This window comes from Ranitomeya imitator, chromosome 5, assembly GCF_032444005.1.
Source record: "Ranitomeya imitator isolate aRanImi1 chromosome 5, aRanImi1.pri, whole genome shotgun sequence".
Classification (NCBI taxonomy): Eukaryota; Metazoa; Chordata; class Amphibia; order Anura; family Dendrobatidae; genus Ranitomeya; species Ranitomeya imitator.
Window position 1 is genome coordinate 216,718,939 of NC_091286.1, and position 23,981 is coordinate 216,742,919.

Sequence of the window (23,981 nt, forward strand, 5' to 3'; positions counted from 1 at the left end):
GAACTATGCTTTGGTTGTAGATATGACATGTATCTGTGAAGAGGTAACTGACTTCCTTGTACACAGCATAATCTATGTTGTTCCAATTCCCAGCTGATGATATACACTTATACGGTATGAAGACAACCTATGGACACAATGAAAAAATACATTTGTAATAGAACCTGAATGATGGGATTACTTCATAAACAGGACATGATTCACTAAGAAATGGATATTCATTCTGATAGATAATCTGGGACCACAATGTGGGGCCAAGATCTTCTTTCCAGCGGAGTGTGTCCAATAACCGAAGAGCCTTATGATATTATCACTGTAACATAAGGCAATCAGTTTACTCTTCTAACATGTGCAATTCCAGATGTTCTCATGTATTTGTACAGGACTAAGGTGGTCTGCAGGTGTGAATCAGATGTTTGCCATCCACTGCATACCAAAAGGCATAGTATGTAGCATGGAAGATGTTTTCTGTGTGCCCCTGTACTTCTCTATGTACAAACATTTAGATCAGGGTTCCTCAACCTGGGATTCGCGGGCCCATGATGTGTGGCTCACGACTGTCTACCAGCTTGGTGCATTAGCACCAGGTCTAGGAAAGAGCGAAGAAGAACATGTCTCCAGATGGGGACTTTAGTGAGTAGCCCCACACAGAAAAGCAGATGTGGATGCGAATATACTGGTCTTGGGGGTCTACAGATAATTTAAGTTTGGCAAGCTGAAGACAGGGTGATACTACCTGTCAAAGGAGGTACATGAAGTTGGATGCCCTACTGTAGTAGGAGTGGTTGATGCAAACATACTGAATGAAAGTATTGTGGGAACCCCTGAACCTGTATACTGCCTTGGTGTGATAACTGTGGAAAAGCTTTGGCTGTCATTCTACTGGCAATGGGAGATCTGGGTGTCACTACTGTGAAGGGGGTGGAAGCTGGATGTGGTTCACAACCCTCTCAGAGCTGAATGTGGCTCTCAAGGTCAGATATATTGGGGACCACTGAATTAGATAATGGCATCAGGCACTTAGGTTGGTCTTGAGTCTGATATCAAATGCAAAGGATGTGTCTCATTTGTACCATGCATTCATGAGCATAGGGCTGTACCGGAATGGAAAAAAAATATACCTATTTGTTGTTTTTTAGAAACAGCATGATAACAACTGTAAACAGGTTATGTGGTATTGCAGCTCAACTTTATCCACTTCAGTGCAATTAAGCAGGATCAATCTATTAACAAATGTTTCTGGAAGCAATGTTTCTAATATGTCTTTCAAATCCAATACAATCCATATACGGGGGTAGTCTGGTTTCACCAACAAAATGTCTTAAGGGCTTGATTTGCTAAAATAAGACAAAATCCGCTTTATCTAATGAAGGAGTTGGCGTTCCAGCTATGGATGCTTCTCGACGATCCTTGCTGACCCTGAGCCCAGGGATTGGTTGTAGGGGTCATGTGATGTAGCTGTGATGTCACCGCTGCAGCCATGTCATAGACGCAGCGCTGAAATGACAAGTAATGTAGGCTTTGTATAAGACTCTTGGATAAATACTAATACAGCTGTAAAAGATGGACAGGAGCTGGAAGATGCCTTTGTGGTGTTTTTTTCCATACAAAATAGACATGTTGGGAAACTGAATCATAATGGTGCATTTTTCTCATCGATTTAGCTCTATGACGGCTTTTTTTGCAAGATGAGTTGCATTTGTCAATGGCCCCACTATAGGGCACATCCTACTCAATACCTAAGTTTTATAAACTCTTTATTAGAAGAAATAACAAAAAAGCAGCAATCTGCTGCACAAATAAAGTGTAAACTCTATTCTGAGCGTCAACGCGATTATGGCGATACTGAAATTCTGTAGTGTTACTTGTGTTTAATTAGTTATTCACAAGAAATATTGTTGGAAAAAAATAATTTGTTTTGGTGTTGCTATATTCTTGAAGCCATAAGTTTCACATTGTTCTGTCAACTAAGCTATAGGAAGGCTTAATTTTGCATGAGAAGTTGCAGTTTTGCGATACACAAGACTATTTGATCAATCTTTATTATACTTTTTGGGAAGTGAACCAAACAAAAAACAGTAATTCTGTTTTTGTTTCTAAAGAATGTTCATTATTTAGCATAATTGATATACTGATTTCTTATGGCAGGTCAATATGACATTAATTACCTTTTTTTTTTTAAATACTTGTTGAAATAAATAAAAAACACTTTCAATAACTGGGGGAGGGAGGGGGGTTATTTTCTGAGACCCGTAACTTTTTTCATTTTTATCATAGACTGAGTTGTGTGATTGCTTACTTTTTGCAGGACAAGCTGTAGTTTTCACAGGTACCATTTATGGGTACAATTTGTCAGTTTGGAGGAGGGGCACTGAGGAGATGCCAATCAGGCTGGGAAATCCATTATGAAAGTTTATACTAAATATCCACATCACTGGCCTGATTGACATAATCCTCAGTGTCCCTCCTCCCTGCAGCTGAGATATCACACTACTCAGTACAAGTCGCAGCTGTCACTGAGGCTGGGTGAGTGGAGACTAAATACACTTGGACTCATATGCTCTCTCACTCTTTACCTGGAGTGATAACATGTTCATTTTAATCTATGCTCACATATAAAGGATGACAACCCTTTGGCACCCCATGATAGCAGTCAAACAGGACCGATGAGGTGACAGTTATCTCCCTTTCTGCGATGCTGGCAGGTGTGAGATGTATAAAACGGCTGGCACACATTGTGTATGGAGGAAGTTCATCATCTCGTGTGTCCACTCCATATACCCCCACCTGACAGGTAGTGTACATACAGCACATCACATTTCATAAAGAAACATTATATCCTTTTACATTCTCCTCCAAGAACATTTTTGGAAACTGCAGTCAGTCCCCTAAAGCATGGCCTTTTGGCAAAGCAACATGTGCAACTTCCGTGAGAAATTCATCAATCCAACAAAAACAATGGAGGATTGCATTGGTTTGTAAAATTAAGCCTTTTACTGCTTGTCTACATTATTTTACACTATACGTCACTTGTAAATGTTCCATTTTATAACAACATAAACTATAATGTATGCTGAACATAAAATGTATCTAACCAAAGTAATATAATTACTTCTATAATCTAAACAGGATCTAGCCTTCTAAGGTCGGGTTCACACTGCGTTAACTGCAGCCTGTTCAACACATACGTTAACAGGCTGCTGTTAACGCAAGTGTCGGTATGGCAGCGTGCTAGCGCAGAGAAAGAGCATCTGCTAGCTCTATCTGTGCTAGTGGTGACAGACCCGGAAACGCTGCAGCCCGCGTCTCGGGGTCCGTCACTCAATGACGGCACATCGCTAGCGCACGCCCATTGTGGGCGTGCACTAGCGATGCGTCCGACATTGGATTCATTGGCGGCGTTAATGTACTGCGCTACACCGCGTTATGCCGCGGTATAACGTAGTCCGTCTAACGGACGGGTTCAACGCAATGTGAACCCAGCCTTAGGTTCGCTCACACAGCTGCCGATGCTCTCATGCGATTATGCCAATGACACACTAGCAGAGTCTGATGAGAGTGTCAGTGCTCTGTGCTCCGATCCTCTCACACAGAGAGGATAGCAGGACTGGTGCGGAGGAGACAGAGAAAGTAACTTCTCTGTCTCCTCCATTGCCGCATCCGTGGGAATCTCACTGCACTCAGGTTACATCAGAGTGCAGTTCGATGTTTCCCACGCACCCATAGACTTGCATGGGTCTGTGTGATTTGAATATCAGAGCCAGTCGCAGCATACTGTGATAGTTTTCTCATGACAAAATGGCATTATATGATATGACATTATAATATCATATTTTAACACATCACCAAGCCACACCGTGTAGAAAATTATCTTCACCACACAGAAACACAGACGTCACAAACTCTGCTAATAAAGTAGTTGGGAAGTTCTTATTATGTTCATAAAGATTAAAGGGGTTGTCTCATCTTGTTAAATATGTAAAAAAAAAGAACAACTTTATAATGTACCCATTATTAGAAATCCTCTTAATTTTTTTAGAACAGAGGGATTTTTAATACTATAGTTGACTACTTGCTTTCTTAATTACCGGCCACCTCTGCAGTCTATCAGAGGTGGCCAGTCTCTTAGGTAACGAGCGTGAGCTTACAAGCATTGCTTTGAAGCTAGCTAGATTGCTTTATCCAGCCAACTTCGGTGCCTACGGACTCTTCCGGTGCCGCAGCGGCAACACAGCTGTTGGTTGAAGCATGGATGAGCACACAGTTCGGTGCATGTCCAAACTGTCAATCAGGCCCAGACCAGCAATGTGTCAAGGCCTGGTGGGCCGCCTGTTCTGGACTACAATATTCAGTAGTGCACCGCCCCTAGTAAAGAAGGAATGGCGAGAGGCAGGGGGAGCAGTGTGCTGCTGAAGAAAAAAGAGCAGATAACCCTTTTAATAGCTGCACAATAAAGAATAAGTAAACTTTCTAATATACCTTCTGTTTCAATTTCTTATCATTTAGATTTGTGCTTGGGGTCATTACATTTTTTTCACATCAATAGTTTTGTTTGGGTCCAACTCAATAAGCTCATAATCAGGATGAGCGTTTTTTGCGAGCAGATTTTCTGCACCTAATGCAAGTCTATGGTAAAATCTGCACATAAAACTCAGCGTACTCGCAAAAGAGATTGACATGTTGCCAATTTGAAACACACACCGCAGGTCCGTTTATGCTGAGCAAAATAAAAAGTACATTGGGCATGAGATTTCTATAAATCTCATCTACTTGGCTGCAACGCGCAGCTTTTGGGATGCAGCAAAAAATACTCAGTGACAAAATCTCACCCAAAGGTCACTGTAGGCCCAAAGCACTTTAATAGATTGGGATGCATGAATACTGTATTGGCCATCCAAAAATCAAATATTCTGCCAAGACACTAAAACATTTGTGAACAATGTAATCACCATAACCAGGCATTTCAAGACTTTTCACACAAAGTTCATTCAGCACTGTTTCCAAAATTAACCCCTTATTAAATGGTGTCCCACTTGGTACTGAGCAGAAGAAAATGACAACTCAAGGCTCGTTTTTCTCCAAAGTTTGGCAACCTGCTAAAATATATGTTATATATGACTGCGATCATGTTATGATAATATTGCAGTTATGACTTCTTTAATGGAAGAGTTCAAAGTCATCCGCAAGATGGATTATGATATCACAAGAATACTTCTCCATACCTTGTTCAGTAAGAGATTTCCATTTGGCCCAAAAGACAAAGGAAAGGAGCCGGCTACCCAGAAAGTGTTACCAAATACCTAACATAGTGTGATAAATGTGCCGGAAGCCAGCATCTTCCCTCTATCAGAAAATACCCAGCCACAAGATAACAATACGCAAACTTCTAATGAGGAACAAACAGATCGGGCGCATCACTAGATATTTAGGGGCTGATTCATTTCCACATTTTCAGAAAAGGGAAATATCGTATCTTTAATCTGTTATCTTCAACAAAGATAGAGGTACACACAAACGAGACATAGGATGCCAGATCTACAAGAACAAAATAATAATAATATACAGAAAGATAAATACATTCTTGGGGAAAATGACTGATATAGACAACTGCGTGTCGGAAAATACTGCCCAAAGAGCATTACATGTTCAGATAAAAAGTTCTCCAAGACACAAAGAAAAGGAATTTATCGGGCAGACAAGTCCAAAGTCAAAGCCGCAGTCATTCGAATATGGGGATAGAAGAGTATTGGAAAGTTCAGCTAAGTCTGTCCTGCCCACCCCAGTATCCGCAGAACTAACTCTAAGAACTTACCAGCTTCGGCATTGAGGAAGGCGGGCGATTGTTACTGAGATGTGTCAAATCTTGGTTTTGGTCAGCCTTGAGGTCCCCAAAGCTGTGATCAAGCACTTCGCGAAGGCAAGCAACATGTGATGGCAATCCGGCACACGCGACGCCTTTTCCAAGTTACATTATCAGACACATAAAAGATTTCAGAGCCACAGCTATTAGGATGAAGGAGGGGGAGTGAGCTCAGGAAAGAGGATGCTGGACTTAATTAGCTGCCTTCTGCTCTGATTCCCCGGATCCTCTCTGAGCTGTGCAGCTTGTGAAAAAAAGGCAGAAGTCATCAGCTTTAAGCAAATCGTCTATTCACCACAAGGAAAAAGGGAGTGTTGTATATGGCAAACAATCCCTGTTTTCACTGACGAAGGCTAGCTAACCTCTTGCTGGCCTCCAAAGCCTTAATTGCCGTCTATGGAATTTTAGAGAATAAAAAAAAGAGAGGACTACATCTTCGACATGACAAAAATGGACTTTGACCCTTTGAATGCTCCAAAACAAAGTAAAGCCACATGAAGCAAAGGATAGTAAATTCTGCTTGATGGCATATTCTATAATTGTGGCACATCCCATCAGCTTAATAATATATTTCCTGTTAACAAAAATACATCTGACCCATGGGGAAAATGAAGTGACAAGTCTGATGACACTGGGTGGATTGACAATGGAGCCCTCGTAGAGACTATGAGAAATTAACATGTCATATAGGATTTGCTGACAGTCTCTTATAGTCTCTGCTCTCTCGGGTAAGATTGCTGGAAAGGAAATATCTCATTTCTGAGGTTAGTCTATGAAATTACTCTATGAAGGGAGGCAATTACTACCAGTGATAGATATGGCATTGTAGTGCTGGCTCGTGACATTCAAAGTTTGAGTTGACAGCAAGTATTGAGTGACATAAAGTCGTATCAATCACATGATACTCTCACAATACAAGCCATAACATGACTGTTATCATATCTCATCAAACACATGATCAAGGGAAGGGTAAAACCGTCAATCTGAATTACAATTCAGGAAAGAAGGGGTTTCTGACTTACGGGTTATAGACCCTAAAGGTACAATGCTGTCACATCAGGATCAGCAAACGAATAATGTTTAGGATGAACACCGAAATTCAGAAGACGAGTATGAACAGAACAATCAGCAGATTTGTCAATTAGATCAACCATTATAAAACATACAAATGTGACATGTGACAAACTGCTGCTACATATTAAAATAATACTCATAAAAAACAATAGATTGGTAAGAGGAACCATTTCCAATGCAAATGGAGGGACATAAGCGTCTGGGTCTAATAATCATGTGCCTCGTAGCGGAAAAAAATAGTGTCATGTGGAAATAATAATACATGGATTAAATTCAGAATGAATTGAAAAACATGCGAAGAGTCCATGATTAAGTCACTTGACCACTGCAGTCAATCACAGGCTGCAGTGGTCTGGCAGTTGGCTGAAATGTGACATCTCCAGTTTCAGAACATGGGGCAGCCTTTGCTGGATCCAGGAGGGTACTGATGTGTGAGCATTCATTAATTTGTTATTTTTACACATTCAGTCCCCTGGGCAAGCATTTATTTTGTCCGGACCACCTCTTTAATTTGTACCCAGCCACTTTCACTTGTCAGTATTTGCTCACTGTTCTGGATCGGTATTTGTAAGCCAAAGTCAGAACCTACAAAGAAAAATTATAATGGAAAGACGTGTACCTCTTTTGGGTATAGATCCCACTCCCGGCTGTGCCTTACGAATATGGTTGCACGCTGTGACCAAATACTGCTGTGTGAAAGTGCATTACGCCAGCAGAGATAATATGAAGTCAATGTGACTTTGACCTATGTCGTTTTAAGCTATTCATATTGGTGCTCCTTATTATGCTTTACCGTATTATTAAGATAATAATAATAATAATAATTTTATTTCTATAGTGCCAACATATTCCGCAGCACTTTACATTATAGAGGGGACTTGTACAGACAATAGACATTACAGCATAACAATAATAACATACTGTAGATTAAAACAGATACCAGGAGGAATGAGGGCCCTGCTCGCAAGCTTACAATCTATGAGGATCGTATCTTCCAGAAGCATTCATGCAATCATATCTTTTTTTTACTGTTGGATTCACACAAAATGTAAAGATGTTTAGGATCAATAAGTACCTATAGAAATCTATGGCAGCCATATCTAGGCTCCCTATAGATCTGCATAACTACAGAGCCATAAGAAACTCTAGGGCAAGAAGTCTTAGTTGTCTTGGAGAAAATATTAATAAACTGAGGATAGGTCATAAATATCAGATCGGTGACGGTCCGACAACAGGGTGCTATAGATGAGCTCCTATTCAATAATTAGGTCTGTGCAGCCCCTGGTAGCGACCACTACAAACTTGAACGCAGCTTTGCTGTTCACTGTATAAATCTGGCCGCCATCAGAGATAATAACAGCTGATCAGCAGTTCTGTCAAAACAGACATTGATGGCCTATTCTAAGGGCAGATTGTGTATTCTCTCATCCGAGAGAATCAGGTCAATTAGGTAAATCACACTCTTATCAGAGTTTTATCACAGTGTGAACATATAGTTATAATTTGTAAAGCGCTGCGGAATATGTTGGCGCTATATAAATAAAAATTATTATTATTATAGTGTGATCCTATTCATTCGGATGGTGAGAAGATGGAGACATTTATTCTCCACCTTCTCCATTCTGTCAGAATGAGAAAATCGGACTGCACTCAGATTTCACCCGAGTGCAGTTTGATGTTTTCACGGACTCATGGACTTGAATGGAAGAGTGCGATCTGAATGTTGGATCAAACTCTAGTGATTTTTTTTTCTTGGATTGGTGTGGTTCGAGGAAAAAATCTGACATGTGCTTGGCCCCATAGAATAACATTGCTCTAAGTGCCCTCTGATGTTTTGTCAGATTGCACTCGACCTGAAAATTCAACCATGTGCACGAGCCTAAGGATAGGTCGTCAGTACTTTATGCCTGGACAATCGCTTTGATGTTGTAGTTGGAGGCATTGCCTCCAGGGAAGAATATGATAACTAAGGATCTCTAGCCTAAGAACGCCTTTTACCGCTGTACAGAGTCTGCACGCGGGACCCATAGAGTATGCCTTCATTTAATACATGGTCTATGGATCAGTACACACATACTAACCCTTCTCCACTCAGTTCTCCCACTGCTCCCATGGAAATTCATCTTCTAGAGCAGAAACTTGGTATGAGAACATGTAGAACAGCATATGTTTTCTGTCCCCGAGAGTGTTTTTAATGTAATCCACTTCAACAGGAAATATTCCCCCCGAAAACTTCCAGTGACATCAGCTGTTCAGAGCAGAGCAGTACGTGAAACATCTGCACATACTACAGCGCCTGTATTATAGACTTATTACTAAATGGAATTACCAATGAAATCACTTCAGCTCTCCTAAGCCAAAGGCACCGAGCCACCAGCATTGATCACTGATTTCATCCCTCAGCGTTTACGTATGCGGCAAAAAGCCCCAGTCTCTCCTTGTTCGTGGGACATGTCATCAGCCAAAGATTATGGGACAAAACTAACATCTCAAGACGTAAAAATAATATCGGGAGCCAATATAAAATATTGCCATGTGGCATATGAAGCTTGTTTTCCTCCACCAAAGACGCAATAACCACTGGCAAAAAAAGCATTAATTACGTAGAAGCTGACATTGTGGAAATGTTAAGATCACTGTCACATCACACTGTGGGTCAAATACTCCAAATTACTCTTCTACTCCAATTCCACTTTCCGGAACATTTTTGTTACCTTCTGCTATGGGGGAAGTTAAGCATTCCCTAATTTATTTCATTGAATCAAATTGGAGCGCAGAAATACTACAATGTAACTTTTATTAAAACATCAGAACAATGGGCTGATATGGACACAAAAATTACACTAATCTATCTATATAATTGTCTCAGGGGCACTTCCATCTGTCTGTCGTGGATATTCATTGGTCGCTTCCAGCCAGTGGGCATACACAAAAGGGTAGGGGAGGCCAGGAAGTATGCAGAGCGAGTCCCCGTCCACACTGTACAGGCCCAGCCAGAAGCGCTGCAAAGGGGGCGGAGTGGCCATGAGGAGGGCGGAGGCGGCTGGGACCATGCGCGCTGTTGGGCCTTCCGTGGCAAAAAGCCGGGGACTAAATTAGCGGCCGCGGGTCGCGGCCAGCCAGTACAGGCCCGGCCAGAAGCGCTGCAAAGGGGGCTGAGTCGCCGCGAGGAAGGCGGAGCTGGCCGGGACCATGGGCATTGTTGGGCCTACCGCCGCCAAAAGCCGGGGACTAAATTTGCGGCTGCGGTCAGTGATGACGGCCGCAGTTATTGATGACAACTGCAACAGCAGGAAACAGGGCAGCACATGCGGCGGTGACAGCTGCGGACAGAAGGTGAGTATATACTACGTGGGCTGTGCTATATACTCTGTGGCTGTGCTATATACTACGTCGCTGTGCAATATACTATGTGGCTGTTCAATATACTACGTGGCTGTGCAATATACTACATGGGCTGTTATATACTACGTGGCTGTGCTATATACTACGTGACTGTGCTATATACTACGTGGGCTGTTACATACTACGTGACTGGGCAATATACTACGTGACTGGGCAATATACTACGTGACTGGGCAATATGCTACGTGGCTGGGCAATATACTACGTGGCTGTGCAATATACTACGTAGCTGGGCAATATACTACGTGGCTGTGCAATATACTACGTGTCTGTGCTATATACTATGTGGCTGTTCAATATACTACGTGGCTGTGCAATATACTACGTGGGCTGTTATATACTACGTGGCTGTGCAATATACTACGTGGCTGTGCAATATACTACGTGTCTGTGCTATATACTATGTGGCTGTTCAATATACTACGTGGCTGTGCAATATACTACGTGGGCTGTTACAGTGGGGCAAAAAAGTATTTAGTCAGTCAGCAATAGTGCAAGTTCCACCACTTAAAAAGATGAGAGGCGTCTGTAATTTACATCACAGGTAGACCTCAACTATGGGAGACAAACTGAGAAAAAAAAATCCAGAAAATCACATTGTCTGTTTTTTTATCATTTTATTTGCATATTATGGTGGAAAATAAGTATTTGGTCAGAAACAAAATTTCATCTCAATACTTTGTAATATATCCTTTGTTGGCAATGACAGAGGTCAAACGTTTTCTGTAAGTCTTCACAAGGTTGCCACACACTGTTGTTGGTATGTTGGCCCATTCCTCCATGCAGATCTCCTCTAGAGCAGTGATGTTTTTGGCTTTTCGCTTGGCAACACAGACTTTCAACTCCCTCCAAAGGTTTTCTATAGGGTTGAGATCTGGAGACTGGCTAGGCCACTCCAGGACCTTGAAATGCTTCTTACGAAGCCACTCCTTCGTTGCCCTGGCGGTGTGTTTTGGATCATTGTCATGTTGAAAGACCCAGCCACGTTTCATCTTCAATGCCCTTGCTGATGGAAGGAGGTTTGCACTCAAAATCTCACGATACATGGCCCCATTCATTCTTTCATGTACCCGGATCAGTCGTCCTGGCCCCTTTGCAGAGAAACAGCCCCAAAGCATGATGTTTCCACCACCATGCTTTACAGTAGGTATGGTGTTTGATGGATGCAACTCAGTATTCTTTTTCCTCAAAACACGACAAGTTGTGTTTCTACCAAACAGTTCCAGTTTGGTTTCATCAGACCATAGGACATTCTCCCAAAACTCCTCTGGATCATCCAAATGCTCTCTAGCAAACTTCAGACGGGCCCGGACATCTACTGGCTTAAGCAGTGGGACACGTCTGGCACTGCAGGATCTGAGTCCATGGTGGCGTAGTGTGTTACTTATGGTAGGCCTTGTTACATTGGTCCCAGCTCTCTGCAGTTCATTCACTAGGTCCCCCCGCGTGGTTCTGGGATTTTTGCTCACCGTTCTTGTGATCATTCTGACCCCACGGGGTGGGATTTTGCGTGGAGCCCCAGATCGAGGGAGATTATCAGTGGTCTTGTATGTTTTCCATTTTCTAATTATTGCTCCCACTGTTGATTTCTTCACTCCAAGCTGGTTGGCTATTGCAGATTCAGTCTTCCCAGCCTGGTGCAGGGCTACAATTTTGTTTCTGGTGTCCTTTGACAGCTCTTTGGTCTTCACCATAGTGGAGTTTGGAGTCAGACTGTTTGAGGGTGTGCACAGGTGTCTTTTTATACTGATAACAAGTTTAAACAGGTGCCATTACTACAGGTAATGAGTGGAGGAAAGAGGAGACTCTTAAAGAAGAAGTTACAGGTCTGTGAGAGCCAGAAATATTGATTGTTTGTTTCTGACCAAATACTTATTTTCCACCATAATATGCAAAAAAAATGATAAAAAAACAGACAATGTGATTTTCTGGATTTTTTTTTCTCAGTTTGTCTCCCATAGTTGAGGTCTACCATTGATGTAAATTACAGACGCCTCTCATCTTTTTAAGTGGTGGAACTTGCACTATTGCTGACTGACTAAATACTTTTTTGCCCCACTGTATATACTACGTGGCTGTGCTATATACTACGTGACTGTGCTATATACTACGTGGGCTGTTATATACTACGTGACTGGGCAATATACTCCGTGACTGGGCAATATGCTACGTGGCTGTGCAATATACTACGTGGCTGTGCAATATACTACGTGGCTGTGCAATATACTACGTGACTATGCTATATACTATGTGGCTGTTCAATATACTACGTGGCTGTGCAATATACTACGTGGGCTGTTATATACTACGTGGCTGTGCTATATACTACGTGACTGTGCTATATACTACGTGGGCTGTTATATACTACGTGACTGGGCAGTATACTACGTGGCTGTGCAATATACTACGTGGCTTTACAATATACTACGTGACTGGGCAACATACTATGTGACTGGGCAATATACTACGTGGCTGTGCTATATACTACGTGGACATGCATATTCTAGAATACCTGATGCGTTAGAATCGGGCCCCCATCTAGTTAAGTATAAAACTCCAGTGATAGGAACTCACTATTCTTTCCTGGTAATGTAAATGATACTCTCCTCCCCAAGCAACTATTGCTTCATAGCCCATTTTCATTGAAGCTTTCCCTTTCGCTAGATTGTAAAAGAAAAAAAAAGACAGAATAGAGCTAGATATAGAAAAGACGTTGGAGAATCAAATTGTTGCTATTTGCCCTAATGAACCAACCCTACGCATTTCTACAATTCCGTATTGAGCACAAGAATGGATGTGAAGGTTTTAGTTATCTATTTATTTATTATTATTTATTTGTTATTATTTATTTGCTATCTATTTCTTTTATCCACTGTATAGCGCTATTAATTCCAGTTTTTTATAGCCATCATCATCACTGTCCCCATTGGGGCTCGCAATCTAAATTCCCTACCAGAATGTCTTTGGAGTGCCAACTCCAGGTGAAAATACAAGCTTCTTGGAGATGTTGTCCTTGGTGGGATTTGAACCCAGGACTCCAACGCTGCAGTGCTAAGCACTGAGCCACCATACTGCCTAGGCATCTCCCTATATACAAAAATAGAGCAATTATTTAGACCACGGGCCGCTTGAGATTCTTTTATATATCAACATTTTTACTAAAATGCAGTAGGCAGCATATCAGGTGGACAATGGTCACAAACACTAAATTACTGTCACACCGTTCTGTCTGTATCTGGTTTTCTACGTGACAATGCATATGTTTGCTTTAACCCTTTACTCTTTTCCCCCTAATGTGAGCTGGGATACTGTTGGCTGTCACTTGGATGGAGCCTTCTCAGTTCCCTGCTCTGCTGCGCAGTCGTACATGGGTGTTTAGGTATTTGCCCTGCTGCATACCTTCCTCATGTGCGGTCCATGGTTGCTGCTGTGAAGCTGTCTGCGGGTTGTGAGGTCATTTGCAGCTGGTGCATGACTTTCCACGTGGGTCAGTGCATGCAGTTTCATTCAGGTGCCCTGAGCCTCATATCCTGCACTGTTTGTGCTGTAATGGTTTCTGTTTGTGCTTAGGGCGTGCGCAGCCACACCTCCCCTGCTTTTATCAGGGTTAGGGTGTATACTTGAAATGCTGTCCACAGCCAATTGCTGAGGGGCAGCTCATATATAAAGTTCCCCTGCCCTATGGGCAGGGCCTGAGCTGCTCACAAAGCTCCTGAACTTTGCTATGTGTGTTTGTGTTCCTGCACCTCTCCTGTCTATGTTTTGGTGCCAAAGTCCTTGCCATGATTCCTGTTTTGTCCTGTTCTGGCGCCTGTCTTGGAGGCGGTATATCCAGGCCCGAACCTTGATCCTGTACCTGTCCTGTACCTGAACCTGTCTGAACTGTATCTGCTGTGATTATGCTCCTGGAATCCTCCAGCATCTGGAGCCTCACTCCCAGTGACTTTGAGTCTCTTGAAACCGGTGTTTCTGCTGAGCATCTACTACTCTGTGACTACCATGCGGTGTTAATCCAGTGTGGCTCATGTCCAGTATGGCGGTGTTTGCACCATCATGCTTGAGTTCCTTCCTAGGTCCGATGCCCGGAGCCTGACGACTGCATTCTGGAACCTGATGACCGCTGTCTGGAGCTTGGAGCCTTATGTCTCTGGTGGTTCCTGTAGGTCGTGTCGGATGTCCGGAACCAAACGACTCCTGTCAGATGTCTTCCGGTGACCCTGGGTCCAGATGTCCTGTCTGTACCCTGATGTCCTGCCTGTGTCTTGATGACCTCATGGACCCTGATGTCCTGATATCCTGTCTGTTCCCTGATGTCCTGATGTCCTCCCTGTGTCTGATATCCTGATGTAACTGATGCCCTGGGCTGCCACACCAGTGTCCCAGCCGACGACCTGGGCTGCCACGTCAGTGTCCCAGATGTCTATCCGGTATTCCGAATGTCTTACCTGCATCCTGATGACCTCGTGTTCCCTGATTTCCTGATGTCCTTCGTGTGTTCTACGTCCTGATGTAACCTAATTACCTGGGCTGCCACGCCAGTGTCCCAGCTGATGTCCTGGGCTGCCACGCAAGTGTCCAAGATGTCTATCCGGTATTCCTGTGTCCTGATGCCCTGCCTGTGTCCTGATGTCCTGAGGTCTTTCCTGAGTCCAGATGTCCTGTCTGTATCCTGATGTCTTGCCTGTTCCCTGATGTCCTGCCTGGGTCCTTATGTCCTGCTTATGTGTGCCTCGGTGATCCGTTGGTGCCTTGGGGTCCACTGGGTGGTACCCTTCTGGAGGTGTGGAATCAGGAGCCTGACATCGTCATGTTTTATGTACTGTGTGACTTTACTTTAGTAAACTTTACTTTCTCTATACCTTGTGTGGTGTAATATAGTCCTACATGTCCCTTTCCTTCTCCACATGCTCAGCTGTTACAGAACCCCGGTCGCTGCCCTCCCCTAGTTCGGGTAGGCCGGGTCCCCCTCTGCGGTTTAAAGGGTCCGTATTGCATCCCCTGGGGGACACGTGCCCCTCGCCATCTGAGGTTGGTCGGCTTGGGGGCGTCTACGGGCTGGGCCGCATCTGCGGCCGCAGCTGACTGTGACAATTACAATCAATTATAATTAAAAAAAACATTTAAGGTTTCCAGGGAGAGTTGTAAAAGAAGGCAGAGACCAGTAAAGGATAAGGCTGTTAGAGATGGGTTAGATATTACATTGGGTTACATAAATACACAGAATGGATACATTTCAGAAATATGCTGTGCGTCTCAGAAGCCATGCAGCATGTGTGCACTTCATGGATAAATTATTACAACAGTCGTTCCCAAAAACTACAGCTGAATGAAAAGAATGTTCTAATAGAAACCAGGAGTTTTCCCACGTAGTCTGCATTACCGGAGAATTAAGCTCCATCTTCACATCTGTGTTCCCAAAAAGATTAACCAATGCTTTATGCTGCAACCAACGGTAGCCACCAAAACCACAGTGCTGGCCTAGGACGATCTCATTCGTTTCCATCATATCGACTATTGCAAAGTGATCAGTGGCGGAGGCTTTTAAAACGCTACAATGGTCGATATTACACCTCAGAAGAGCATGTAGACAAAAATCCATACACACAAGGATCACCTACAGAACTAACAGGAGGGCTACGTTTTCCACTGATGGACTAGTTTTCTAGCTGTTGTGACTAATTGTTTTATCATAGACCAAGAATGCACAACCTTTTCTGGCCCAGTGGCAAAAGGAAAAACTAAAGTGTTATTATGACCTGAGCCATTTATAAACTATGTAATTATGTGGCATAAATGTCACATAAATACAAGTTCCAGGACTCCCATTTATCATCTAAGTGAGGAGTCACCTTCTCACCTGTTTGCTTTCAAGAAAGGAAGGGACCATGCATGCTGCTCGCCCTACTGTACTTGACGTGAACTGCTGAGACTAGATGGAAGCTAGCACCATTCACTGATAAGCAGCTCTCCACGTCATCAACTACTTTCTAGAGTGCTACACTGTGGTCAGGAGACCCTCAATCTGCTACTATTTGGGGGTTCCCGAGTGCTCTGCATTACACCACAACTCTTCTCCCTGGCAAGGAACATACTTGTCAGAAGACAACAGACATGTCTATGACCAGACGGTTGAGGGCCGCACGGAATAGTATATCCTCGGCGGCACCCCTGCTAAAGACAGATTGCAGTGCTTTGGGTTGCCTTTTCCTATAGAGAACAATGACGTACAGTAATATTTTGCAATTGACCCCCATTCCAATATATTGCGATACAGATATTTTTTAAACTTTTTTTGGCTAGAAAAGCTGACCACGCTACACTTTTCTAAAATACAGGACAAAGCCAAAAAGACTCTGTGTGCATGTGGGCCTTTGGACACATTCAGCATGTACGCCAGGCCCCCAACCACATTAGATAACATTTAGACAAATCTACCAATTTTTGCATGACTGTCCGACCATCTGATGTGTATGGGGTCTCTAACTTGCCCCAACATCATCCTTTTTATTAGTGCGCAGTTTAAAATCATACACACGATACCCATGTCTTCAATGGAGGCATTTCTGGCAACGACTTTTCCTATTCTAACTATTTCATGGGAGAAGGAAGAGATAGCTGACAGACGGACAGGCCAATTGTCCAGCAGCTATCACATGTGATTGCCCAGATTTACATTCTCCTAATAGTCGGGGGTCTAGAAGAAGGAACTCAGTCCTACATACACTCATACATTTATGAATTATCCTAGGGGTGGAGAAATCACTTTACTTTCACAATTATATTTAGGTAGTAGAACCTATGGCTGGAATAAAATCTAGGCTATCCTATTTCTATAATAAAGTTAATAAACAACTAAGAAAATTGCTCCCAATTTGTGACATGACAATGTATGCATACGACCGGGACACTCACATTACAATTGGAAGACTCGTCACAGGGTGGGTATGGCCCATCAGCCCAATCTGCTGAATCCTGGGACCCTTGTGTCTTATTCTGCGACTCATACTCCTTCAGCTGAAAAGAGGAAGACAATGACATAGTACAATGTAAGAGCAGCAGCATGACACTTCCAGCAACAGTTTGGAGGAATTCTTTCAAGCTCTTCCATCTCTGAAACTGCCATTGCTAAACCAAGAAGAGAGGTTAAGATGCAGTTAAGTGAGGTTAAGAAGCAGGAAGCAGGACTTGCTGGCAACTACCCAAATAATGAGAATATATCATGTTATGAGGAGCACAGCCTTCACATGCAGGATCACTCAAGTCGCTGATTAAATGCAGAAATGAAAAGAAATACATATATTTTTAAAAACAACTTATGGATGCTTGTGCTCAACCATTGTAACGTCTTTCCCCAATTAGTCACTTCATAGGACATAGAGTCTAAAGATCCCACGTCCCCATGTTTGTATGTATGGACCTGTCAATCAACTAGAATCAGTCTTGTTCCTGCCTATTGTTCCTGGGCAGATGCCTTCTCTGAGATGAGGAATGATTCAGAGAAAGTCATACTGGCTGCAATCGTGGAGCCAGGCTTGGACTCATGCTGCTCCTGCTTTGCGCAGCATGAATCAACTGTTATTTTATGAAGATGGGTTCCTATTGTTTAAATTCAGGTTTTTGTGATATATGTATATTTTTTAAAACTTTGCCAATGTTTTTTTTTCTTATAAAATCTTTAAAAGAAAAGAAACATTAGTAGTATTGCAATTTTCACACTGGTCACTGGTTTTTTTTTTGGCTATACTCATATGTCCAGTAATCATCAGGTTCCCATTGCGTTATGGGACCGCGTTTAACGGACAGCGTTGCACGGTGAAATTAACGCCGTGCAACGCGTCCGTTAACGCGCCCATTGAAGGCAATGGGAACACGCTTCACTAGCGCGTGCCATGTTCGGCACGCGCTAGCGACGCGCCGGTGATTCCTGGCGCGCCGCGGATGCTGCTTGCAGCGTCCGAGGCGCGCCCGCGGTCCGTTCCCCGCTCTCGCAGATCGGGGATCTGCGAGAGCGGGGACGTTACCGCGACCCCGACAGCAGCCCCATAGAAAACATTGCGTTAGCGCAATCCGCTAGCGCTAGCGCTAAACGGATTGCACTAACGCAATGTGACCCAAATCCAGCAGCAATACTTAGACATTTTATTTTTATATAGAAACAACTTTTTTTGTTCGTTTTTAAAAAACTAATTTCAGCTGGATCTGGGGTTTTTTTTAACACTGAAGTCTATTGAAAATGGATGTTAATTAGCCATCAGTTTATCTTTCAATTGAAAAGGATCTGTTTTTGCTTACTGGATCTGTCTGAAATGGAAAAAAATGGATTCCATAGACTTCAATGTTAAAAAACATCCAGCAGGAATCAGTTTTTTAACAACGGACAAAAAAAAAAGTTGTTTCTGCACAAATTTTTTGCCAATGGATTGCTGCTGGATCTATTCTAATGGATCACTACTGGACATGTGAACATAGCCTTCGACTAATGTCTTTTCAGGAAGAGTTTACAGCAAAGCTCCCTATCAGCAGAGGCAAGTTTACAATGACAGGTGACACCTCTATAAAAGGCTGATAATACAGATTCCACCAATCACAATAGGTCACAGCACACCGGACTCTCCTCCTCCTCCCTTCACATTGACCCTTGCACATGCTCATTAGATGCTTCAGTGCTAATGTACGTGTGAAGTTCCCTTAAACAACAAGATATACTCCCAGTGGCCAGTGTGAAAATTGCAAGATTACTAATTTAGTTTTTTAATAAAGATCATTATAAAGGGAAAAAACACAATGCCCTGTGATCCTGATTCTTATCGATTTAGTGGATTAATGCCACCATCGTAATCCTGCCCACCGCTCCTCTGGCGTAAGTGTCTACCCAAAGGCAATATGAAGGAGGTCTGGAATTAGACGTCAGCACAGTCTATTACACGGGTTCTCTGTGGCTCCACGGGTGTTGCTAAATGACAACTCGTATCCTGTAGATATCAGGGCATGCTGGGAGTTGTAGTAAACAGGGTATGCTGAGAGTCCTCTGGCTAACACTGAGGCATTGTGTCAAGCATGGTGGCAAGTGGTGATGGACTATTGAATAGACCAGTAATTTTAGGAACGGTGACAAGTGGCGATCAGTCATTTCCTTTCTAAAAAATTGAGTGGTGCCGCTTGCTGAAAATTGCACTTGAAGAATCTCTAGTTTTCACCTGATTTAAGAGAAAGTGCTTTTATTAATTTAAGTCCAATTGCTATAAACCAACAACATGAAGGCAATGAAATTGTATAATGTCCTGGTTGTAAGCACTGGTCATACACACAAATCCTTGGGCCAAATCACAAAAAGAGATTAACCCATTTGTTGGATATTTGTGGGTTTAGAGCACAGATTCTGAAAACAATCAATGAAGTTCAATGTTCTGTGATAATGCTCTACTGAGCAGAAACCAGGCTGTGATGATGTGTGTGCAGTTTTCTGGAGACACTTGCACTATCTATACATGTAGGTTACGTATTATATGTGCAAAAGTCTTTGTCCCTGTAAATGATAATTGTGCACTAATGAACCTAAATATATTGCATTTGGGCATAATGTATGAAAACTCACACATGACTCCGCTCCGGTTCTTCCCTGCATTCGTTATCACACATGCACCCTATTATGGTCTGGTTATAATGATCCAGTTATAAAACCTCCTTGGTCATTATAACGCTCTGCTTAGATTAACAGCGGATATTATCATAGATTCCACTAGGCACAGAACAACAGGCGATGTGACAGCATTCAACAGAATCCAGTAAAAGACGATGTGATCCTGGTGGGTTAGCCTGTTTCTTTTTATCTAATGTGTACGAACCTCTTAAAAGTTCAACCATTTTTCCTTTACCTGGGGTTCACATTGTTGTAAGGTTTTATAATCATTTCCTACCATATGGTAATCTGAATAATTGCCATATAAAATTAATAGAAGACAATCTAAGTGTATAGTGCACATAACTGTTGAGGACTTGAAATCCTACCCTTGCGAGCGCTTCCTCAATGGTGATCATTTTTTCCTTCACCATCATCATAAGCTGAATTCGCTCTTCATCACTCATGGTGATCTCACTGGCCACATAACCAACATCTTCCCCTGGATGGAAATAAGAAAATGTATTAATTCAGCATCTCTTCTGCCTGGAGAAGAAGACACAAGTAAATTAAGTGTTTATAAAGGCAGTTAAACTTCCTTCTATTACACAGAATATGTCAACCATGGGCCTTTTAAATCCCTCATCTAATTCCTCAAATGCTCTTTCTCGGAAATCACTTTGATACAATTTCTTTTACATTTTTATCATTTACCCAGATAAATGTTCCCTTAGCTGCTAATATTCACATTCACATATTTCATATGTTGACACTTTTTGCACTTGTCTCCTTTCTTTGCAGGAGGAGGGTGAAGGGCTGTGGAGGTGTAGCTTTTCTTAATTCTTCCCATGTATAATATGTGGTCCAACTGTTAGGATTGTACTTTCTTATTTATTGGAGAGGTCTGGAGTGGCAAGGCCTCTACTTGTTTTTTCCTTTATGGTTTTTTTTATTTAAAATTGGATCAAAATAGAATTAAATAAAAATATATGGTCTCCGCCAGCCACATGCCTTGATTCAAGAGCATAGGGATGAAATATAATTTCCTGTAAAGTGGCTGGCCGGGACTGTTACTGTGTAGGCAAACTCATCAAAGGGATACCAAAGGTACCAAGCTTTAACCCCCTAATTTACCAATACACATGGCGTGTACTACATATTATACTAGTACCCGTTCTGATCTTTGTGCAGCTAAATGAGCACAACCCCTTCCCAATATATTTCCCTGTACATAGTGAAACCATGCCTCTGCTCTCCAAGGTCCCTAATGGTTTTACTAAGCACTGCTTCCCTCTGCTGGAGAAGACATTCAGCCAAGCAGATCAGCCTTCATCTGCAAGAGGAACATGCCTGAGCGCAGGAACATTTGTTCTTGCTGAAAATAATGTGCTTCAACTACAGACTACGATGAAACTCCTCACATAGTTGAGAAAGTGTAAGTCGTGAAGAGCAAGAACTCCAGAGCGGCACTAACAGGACATTATTTCATTGTGTGGATGTGCAGGATTGGACCCTGAGGGCCTGCTAGGACACTGGAAGGAACAAAAAGCTGCATTGTTCCATAGATCTCCATCTCCGACGTCTTCAAGAAATGCATGAGCAGTTGTCAGGGTCTTAGCATAACCCTACATGCGAGTAAAGTCACAAACAAACACTCCCTATAACGATGTAACCAGCCCCATATATTAGTCTTCATGCCTGGGGTAGCCTACAAGCTTGTGATCATCAGATCTGCTCATTTCTCTTATGGTGGTATTTACGTCAGCAGCTCACACACTTCGAAATGCCAAAGGACATTCTCTAAATACCTCAATAAAATACCATTATGGTTTTATGTAAAGCTCGGGGAATAGGTTATTGCATTAATTAATCATATTGTAACGTGCTATTAGAAAACATTGTTTTCTTTTGGACAGCACAGCCCAAAAGAAAATTCACTAATCCACTAATTAGACTACAAAGAGGTTTTCTAGTTTTGGAAAACCCTTGACCGCCCACTCTACCCCCCCCCCCCCCCCCCGCCAACCCAAACCCAACCCCACCCCACCCCCACCCCCACCCCACCCCCGGTTGCAGTTTGCTTTCAAAACATTTTATCAAAACCAATTTATTGATACCAATTTGAGGAAAATCCAACATTTTGATCGATATCATTGTATTTTATTAGGGAAGCTGGTGTTTAACGTACAGTCTAGATAACACTGGTCAACACACACAAAAAAAATCATCAGCAAAGGTAATACTGTTTTATGGAGTTTGATGTGCTGACTCCAAAAATTTGCTTAGTTTTGCTCTATCACATAAAGTTCCTGAGATAGAAGTATTTTTGTAATTACGTTATTTCTGCATTTTTAATGTATGTGGTTTTTCCTATGTTATTCCCATTTCTTTGCTTGTCTTACTTCATTGTGAATTTTCTTACAGGGACAACATCAGTGTAGGTTTTAGTGAGTTTTATGGAAAGGAGTATTGACAGTGCAGACAACCAATGTCTGCTTCTCGGAAAGTCACATGTTATGGAGAGGAGCTAACTTATGAGGCGGTAAGATTTGAGTCAGTCAGAAAAGGATGGTGATGGCAGCAAGGACTGGTATGTGAGACACTGACAGGAGACAGACAAGGATCTGAGCCCTGCCACAGGGAGATAGAAGGGAAGGCAGCAGACAGCCGCCATTGTGAGAGGATTTTCATAGCCTTTCTGGGAGGGCAAGTTGCCTCAGAGAGAAGAAAACAGCTCAGCCACTGAGGCGAAACTGAGTGAGGGTCTCCACAGAGAGAGAACCTGAAAGCAGCCAAAATCACACTGAGAAACTGCCTGTCTGCAAATGTTCATCTGTAAGGAATAGCCTGGCCCGTTTACCTCACAACTGTATATACCGTATATACTCGAGTATAAGCCGAGATTTTCAGCCCATTTTTTTGGGCTGAAAGTCCCCCTCTCGGCTTATACTCGAGTCATATACCCGGGGGTCGGCAGGGGAGGGGGAGCGGGGGCTGTGTAATCATACTTACCTGCTCCCAGCGCGGTCCCTGCAGTCCCTGGCTTCCCCGGCGCTGCAGATTCTTCCTGCACTGAGCGGTCACATGGCACCGCTCATTACAGAAATGAATAGGCGGCTCCACCCCCATAGGGGAGGAGCCGCATATTCATTGCTGTAAATGATCGGTAACGGTGACCGCTCAATTACAGGAAGAAGCTGCAGCGCCGGGGAAGCCAGGGACTGCAGGGATCGCGCTGGGAGCAGGTAAGTATACGGGAAGCGTAGCGCTGCGCGATATTTACCTGCTCCTCTCTCCGGTGCGGCTCCGTCTGCAGCGTCCTCTAGCAATGACGCTCAGGTTAGAGGGCGCTGTGACGTAGTCAGTGCGCGCCCTCTGCTGAGCGTCAGTGCTGGAGACGGAGCCGCACGAGGAGCAGGTAATTATTGAAAGCGCCGGCATCCTGAGCAAGAGAGGTGAGTATGTGATTTTTTTTTTTATTGCAGCACCAGCAACATTCTATATGGGGCACAGCTTTATATGGAGCACCTATGGGGCCATAATAAACGGTGCAGTGCATTCTATATGGGGCACAGCATTATATATGGAGCACCTATGGGGCCATAATCAACGGTGCAAAGCATTCTATATGGAACACAGCTTTATAAGGAGCATCTATGGGGCCATAATCAATGGTGCAGAGCATTCTATATGGGGCACAGCTTTATAAGGAGCATCTATGGGGCCATAATCAACGGTGCAGAGCATTCTATATGGGGCACAGCATTATATATGGAGCACCTATGGGGCCATAATCAACGGTGCAGAGCATTCTATATGGGGCACAGCATTATATATGGAGCACCTATGGGGCCATAATCAACGGTGCAGAGCATTATATATGGGGCACAGCTTTATAAGGAGCATCTATGGGGCCATAATCAACGGTGCAGAGCATTATATATGGGGCACAGCTTTATAAGGTGCATCTATGGGGCCATAATGAACGGTGCAGAGCATTATATATGGCACAGCTTTATAAGG

General features: G+C 43.0%; 1 protein-coding gene across 6 annotated transcripts in view; it reads right to left on the reverse strand.

The window, feature by feature from the left end:
* Positions 1-23,981, reverse strand: part of SASH1 (SAM and SH3 domain containing 1) — a 415,520-nt gene that overhangs the window by 86,871 nt on the left and 304,668 nt on the right. For 4 of the 6 annotated variants that reach the window (XM_069725895.1, XM_069725899.1, XM_069725897.1 and 1 more), the window contains exons 7-8: positions 20,348-20,460; positions 17,252-17,353 (exon numbers count right to left, since the gene is read on the reverse strand). In XM_069725895.1, coding sequence (XP_069581996.1) covers positions 17,252-17,353; positions 20,348-20,460 — 215 coding nt within the window. Of the gene's footprint in view, positions 1-5,812; positions 6,066-17,251; positions 17,354-20,347; positions 20,461-23,981 lie in introns of those variants that run through there. The other 2 variants (XM_069725896.1, XM_069725898.1) reach the window with 2 other exon arrangements.